Genomic DNA, 6,328 nt, shown 5'->3' on the forward strand with positions numbered 1-6,328 from the left:
GGTCCCTGGGCCGACAGGCTTGCGTGTGCCTCTGCAGCTGCAGACATCGGCGTAGGGGTGGCAGGTCAGGAGGGCATGCAGGCGGTGCAGAACAGCGACTACGTGCTGGCCCAGTTCTGCTTCCTGCGGCGGCTGTTGCTGGTGCACGGACGATGGTCCTACATGCGCGTCTGCAAGTTCCTGCGCTACTTCCTGTACAAGACGCTGGCCGGCATGATGGTCCAGATCTGGTTCGCCTTCTACAGCGGCTTCACTGCCCAGGTGCGCCAGAGGGAACTCCCTCCCCTCTGAGGGATGCTGTGTCCTTCCCGCAGCCTCCAGGAAGGCAGCAGGCATGCTCCCACTCAGAGGTCCTCAGGGGGCAGAGCATGCCTGAAGCCACAGAGCAAAACAGCCTTCAATCAATATCTGGCTGCATTAACAGAGGTATAGAATCTACATAAAGTGGGGGATGGTTCCGTGCCCAGCTCTGTGCTGAGCATTTTCAGGGATATTTGGCAAATTTGAGCTTTGAAGCAAGGGCAGGACAGGTGCTCCAAATGTACATTCTTCAAGGGGAAAAAACAAGAACCTGAACTTCAGAGAAGGTAAGATTGTAAGGGCTGGGTCCCTGACTTCAAGATTCTTGACAGTATTGTGGTGAATACTAGATGTGCTCTCCAGAGTGTAAGAGGAGTCATACATAGGGCAGTAATGTCCCCTGTGGTCTGAAAATAGACTTTCATGAGACAGAATGGCCTCCCTGTCACCAATACCCAGACAGCCGAGAGAGAGCTTTACAAGAGCATTCTTCATAAATATATTTTTTGTTTTGCCTTTTATTGCTAGGTATTTTATTATTTTAGATGCTACTATAAATGGAATTGTTTCCTTAATTCCCTTTTGATATTGCTTATTGCTGCTTTATAGGAAGTGGTACCATGCGGTGGTTCAGATGGTAAAGAATCCGCCTGCCAATGCAGGAGACACGGGTTTGATCCCTGGGTCAGGAAGATGCTCTGGAGAAGAAAATGGCAGCCCACTCCAGTATTCTTACCTGGAACATCCCATGGACTGAGGAGCCTAGTGGGCTATAGTCTGTGGGGTTGCAAAGAGTCAGACAAGACTTAGCAACTAAACAGCAACACCACCACCGGTGTATAGAAACACATTTTTGTGTGTGTGTGGATCTGTGCCCTGAAACTTTGTTGAGTTTGTTTTATTGGCTCTAGTAGTTTTCCTGTGAGTCTTTTGGGATTTTCTGCACGTAGATCACGTCCTCTGCAAAGAGAGACAGCTCTACCACTTGCTTTCCAATTTGGATGCTTTCTATTTCTTTTTCTTGCCTAATTGCTTTGGTGAGGACTTTTCCAGTGCAGTATTGAATAGCCATGGTGAAAGCAGGCATCCTTGTCTTGTTCCTGATGTCAGAGGGGACGGTATTTAGTCTTTCTATGTTTGTTAACTGGAATTAATCTTCCTTCTCCCCCCATATATTTATTTGAATATTTACTCCTATCAGTATGGACTCACATATGTTCATTTTATTCTGTGCCTGTTGCTCATTTTGTCTCCGATTTGTCCCTTTGCCCTGTGCCTGCTCTTCTCTGAGCATGTCCTCACTTTCTGGTGCTTCAAGAGCTTCCTGGCTCGTTTTGTCCTTTCCTGGTCCCAAGCCTGGAATGAACCATTCCCTCAAGGAATGCCAGTTGTCTTCACCAGAGAATGGTAGTTAGACACCAAGGTCTAAGCCCTTGGTGTGCTCATCGCACGTGGGATGCCAGTGTCCTCTTTGTAGACAGAGGCAGGAGATACACATACTAACCTGTGCTTAGGCACACATCTACACCTGTACTGTATTGATCTATCTATGTGTATATGAGTTCACACTGATACTTCTGATTCCAGTCACCCCACAGAACAAGGCTCAGCTTAGCCTTTTCCACATGCTCATTTGTGACTCATCTCCAATGGTGAGAAACTTGATTCTGGTAAAAAAAATTTTTGTTGTTACTTATTTGCTCAACCCCAGAATGCACGTAAAGCCGTTCTGGGAACCGAAACTGATGGTTTTTTCACTAGTCTGGATTTGTGCATTCAGGAAGGGACTTGGTCTCTTTGTGAGATCTCTTCCAGCTCTGTTACCATCACTGACTTCCTAAGTCAAAAATGATCTAGGGACTTCTTTGGCAGTGCAGTGGCTAAGTTTCCATACTTCCACTGCAAGGGACACAGGTTCTATCCCTGGTTGAACTAATATCCTGTATGATGTGCAGCATGGCAAAAAGAAAAATTTAAAACATGCTCTCTAGCCATTTTTCCTCCTGTAAACTTTGTATTAAAGTCATCACTTGAAACAGACTCCAAGGTGCTACTTTAAAAGCATTGAAGTGAAAGTGAAAGTCACTCCGTTGCATCTGACTCTTTGCCACCCCACAGACTGTACAGTCCATGGATACTGGAGTGGGTAGCCTTTCCTTTCTCCATACCTTTTCTCTTCCAGTCTTTATCACTTCGTGCAGCCCTGATCTTAGCCCCAACCTTGATTGTCACTTGACTTTCCAAGTCACCTGGCATCCTCTCCAAGTGACAAACAAGCTTGGATGGGTCTCCTTAGGTAGAGATTCATTTCTGTCTCTAGCCATTTGGCTCTGAAGGCTCAGTGCATTCTCCCTCCCCTCCCCTCTCTGCACCCTCCACCTTCCCACCACAGCCTCTGTACGAAGGTTGGTTCCTGGCGCTCTTCAACCTGCTGTACAGCACCCTCCCGGTCCTCTATATCGGGCTCTTTGAGCAGGTGAGCAGCTCCAGGTCTTGCCTCTTCCTTCTCTGTACATATTTCTTCTCCTGGGGCCTGGGATGGGGTAGGGGCCATCCCCTTCTGGTCCCAAGAGCCAGCTTCCCCATCGTGAACTCACCAGGATGTGAGCGCAGAGCGGAGCCTTGAGTTGCCGGAGCTGTACATCGCAGGCCAGAAGGAGGAGCTCTTCAACTACTGGGTCATCCTGCAAGCCATCGCCCACGGCACAGCCACCTCTCTGGTCAACTTCTTCATGACGCTGTGGGTCAGCCAGAACTCAGCTGGGCCTGTCAGCTTAAGTGACTACCAGTCCTTTGCAGTGGTCGTGGCCCTGTCCAGCCTGCTGTCCATCACTATGGAGGTAGGGGTGGCCATCTGCCTGCCCCTCCCCTGGTGGGGTGGGCCTCGGCAAGCGCTAAGGTCTTTCCTGGCAGTGACCTGCCGCTTCACAGACCCCGGGAGCTGGGCCTCCATCCTCCCTGTGGAGCCCCACCCCACGGTTCCCTTCCCATCCCCCCTGCCTTAACGCCCCTTCCCTGTGTAGGTCATCCTAATCACCAGGTACTGGACTGTCCTGTCTGTGCTGGCCATTTTCCTCAGCCTCTGCTTCTACGTGGTCATGACCAGCCTCACCCAGAGCATGTGGCTTTTCAAACACTCCCCCAAGAACTTCCCATTTCTATGTGAGCCCTCAGCAGGGATGGGGCAGTGGTGGGGGGGGTGCCCGTCGGAGAACCCTCTCTGCCCCTCTGAACCTCAGGCTCCTTGGCCATGCAGGTGAGGTAGGGGTGTGTGTGTGTGTGTGTGTGTGTGTGTGTGTGCAGGAAGTGTCAGTGTCTCCTTAGAATTTTCACCTCCTTTCCCTGGGGTGAAGGGAAGAGAAAGAGATAGGGTGTTGGAGGGGAGAGGCACCAAGCAGGTGCTGGTGAGGCCATAGCCACGGCCTGCTGTGATCCCGCCCTGTTGCCAGACGCTGACCTCAACGTGCTGACCCAGCCCCCCATCATGCTGGTGATCCTGCTGAATGTGTCACTGAACACCCTGCCTATGCTGGCCTTCCGTGTCATTTACCAAGCCCTCAAGAAGCCACAGCGCAAGGTGAGGGGTAGGGGTCTACACCACACATGGAGGACCCCAACAGCCAGAGCCTGTGCTGGGAACTGGGACTTGAAGGAGAGGCAGAGATGAGGCAGAAGCAGAGCTAGACACATACCCAGTGTCCCCACGAGGGACGAAATGACGGGCAGAAGGGCCCCAAAGTGGATGCTGTGGTTCCTGGGGTGGATGCAGTGGGAGCATAGCCAGACTTCCACCTGGAAGTGACTGGGGCTTGGGGGCCGAGGTGACAGAAGTGATTTGGAGATGGGATAGGCAGAAGAGGGACTCGGGGTAACCCAGTGTTCATTGGATGATGGATAAACAAAATGTGATATATACGTACAGTGGAATATTAGCCTTTAAAACTAAGGCGAGTCAGACACCTGCTACAACATGGATGAATCATGAGGACGTGATGCTCAGGGACGGAAACCAGACACAGAAGGACAAATACTGTCTGATCCCACTCCCAGGAGGTCCCTAGAGGAGTCAGATCCATAGAGACAGGAAGCAGATGGTTGAGCCAGGGGCTGGGGAGGGAAGGGAGTGTCAGTATTTCATGGGGAGAGAATTTCCATTTGGGAAGATGAGAAAGTTGTAGAGATGGGTGATGGGGATGGCTGCACGACTGAATGTGCCACTGAGCTGTGCACCTAAAAATGGATGAGACGGTACGTCTTATGTTACATGTATTTTACCACAATGAAAAACGGTGGGAGCTGGGACTCACTAGCCCATAGTATCAGAATCTAGACGGATGAGTTGAAGCTGGGATGGGCCCCAGAGTTGACTTGGAATGGTGGACTAGGACATGGCCACAAACTGCCACCTTCAGCCACACAGGCTGGACATGGGGCTGCCCCAGGGTAAGTTCTGACTTTACCACCAAGGGGCACGCAAGGCGAGTATGGCTGGCCCAGAGTTAAGTCCCAGCCAAAGGACTCTGATTGGCTGGTCCAAAGTCAGGTCCCATGGAGGACTCTAGTTGGATCAACTTGCCTAGGAAAGAGCCTGGACAATTGATAGTGGCCAAGGACTCTGGCCCTCACTGGAGGGGCAGGTGATCTGAACATCAACATGGCTTGGGAGCCTGATGACGTCCACTCTCTCTTTTGCTCTGTAGGAAGAGGTAGAGAAAGTCACAAGTGAGGAGATCATCGCTGTGGAGCCTGTGCCCTGTATCCGTAGGGAGTCACCGGCCCGGCGCTCCAGCTATGCCTTCTCCCATCGGGAGGGCTATGCTGACCTCATCACGCAGGGCACGATTCTTCGGAGGTCACCGGGGGTCAACAGTGACATGCTGGTTGATCACACAATGCCACCTGATGAACCATCTGGGAGCATGAAGGAGTCCTCGTGGTACCCAAGGAAGATGTCATTTCTGGGGAGGAAGAGGCACTCACACCATGGGAAGGTGTCCTCTGAGGACATGCAGCCTCCCTCTGAGGTGAGCTCCTTGACCATGGATAGGCGGTCTGCTCCTCATCCCCAGCCTCTCAACAAAACCTGGCCATCTGGATCTTTACAGGAGAAGTTGACATATTCTCCTGAGAGTCCCCCGCCAACCGAGATGCCACTGTCAGCTCTAGAGAGCCAAATGACCTCTGTTGAGAGCCAGACGCTGCCTTCAAGCCAGCTGTCCCTGCAGAGCCAGCCAGCATACCTGCCACAGGAGAAGACATCCCTCTGGAATATCCGGAAACTGTCCTGGAAGAACTGGCCATACGTCTGGCAAAAGGAGCCTGAGCCCCGCAGGGAGGGGATATTGCCAGTTTCCAGCTCAAACCTTAGTGCTGTGATGGAAACTGTACCACCAAGTGCAAAAGGATCATCCATCAGCGAGCAGCCAATGGAGGTGGAGCCCTCACCTGTGGAGAGGGAGCCGTCTCCTATGGAGTGGCTGCCAGAGCCCAGTGGGGACCAAGCTGCACCTAATCTGGCAGAGCAGCTTCCCTGGCCCCTGGGGCATCAGTGACTGCTCAGGCATAGGAAGTGTCATCCAGCAAGCATGAGGCCATCCCTTGAAAACAGGGCTCCACCGGCTCTTCTTTCCCTAATAAATCACAGTCTGTCTGACCCTAGGACTCCTTGAGGCTCCCTCTTCCTGTACTTCTTTTTGTGATGCCCCATGGAAGTCTTTTATGGTTTAAGGAAAAAAAGAAAAAGAAAATCAAAACACTGTCCTCTATTGGTGTAATGGGGAATTGCGGGGAAAGCTGGGCTTTGGTTTTGTTTTTTTTTTCACCCTGGGACAGATTATGTGGATAAAAGCTTTATTGCTCTCAGAAGGGAGGAAGGTGCAGAGCAGACTGCTTACCAGCGCTGGCTTCCTGCCTGCTGCCTGTTGTCCTGTCTCAGCACAGTTTATAAGGTCCTGGCACCACCTAGCCTCTCCCTCCACCAGGGTGCCTTCTCCTTAAGTCACTTTACACTTGGTGCTCAGAAGGTAGT

General features: G+C 51.6%; 1 protein-coding gene across 8 annotated transcripts in view; it reads left to right on the forward strand.

The window, feature by feature from the left end:
* Positions 1 to 5,953, forward strand: part of ATP8B3 (ATPase, aminophospholipid transporter, class I, type 8B, member 3) — a 21,221-nt gene extending 15,268 nt beyond the window's left edge. For 7 of the 8 annotated variants that reach the window (XM_010844549.1, XM_010844548.1, XM_010844543.1 and 4 more), the window contains 6 exons: positions 38 to 261; positions 2,693 to 2,776; positions 2,901 to 3,140; positions 3,324 to 3,462; positions 3,750 to 3,877; positions 5,001 to 5,953. In XM_010844549.1, coding sequence (XP_010842851.1) covers positions 38 to 261; positions 2,693 to 2,776; positions 2,901 to 3,140; positions 3,324 to 3,462; positions 3,750 to 3,877; positions 5,001 to 5,852 — 1,667 coding nt within the window. In that variant the 3' untranslated portion in view covers positions 5,853 to 5,953. The remainder of the gene's footprint in view (positions 1 to 37; positions 262 to 2,692; positions 2,777 to 2,900; positions 3,141 to 3,323; positions 3,463 to 3,749; positions 3,878 to 5,000) is intronic. The other variant, XM_010844546.1, reaches the window with a different exon arrangement.
* Positions 5,954 to 6,328: the final 375 nt, after the last annotated feature.

The sequence above is a fragment of the Bison bison genome, unplaced genomic scaffold (assembly GCF_000754665.1).
Source record: "Bison bison bison isolate TAMUID 2011002044 unplaced genomic scaffold, Bison_UMD1.0 scf7180017864203, whole genome shotgun sequence".
Taxonomy (NCBI): Eukaryota; Metazoa; Chordata; class Mammalia; order Artiodactyla; family Bovidae; genus Bison; species Bison bison.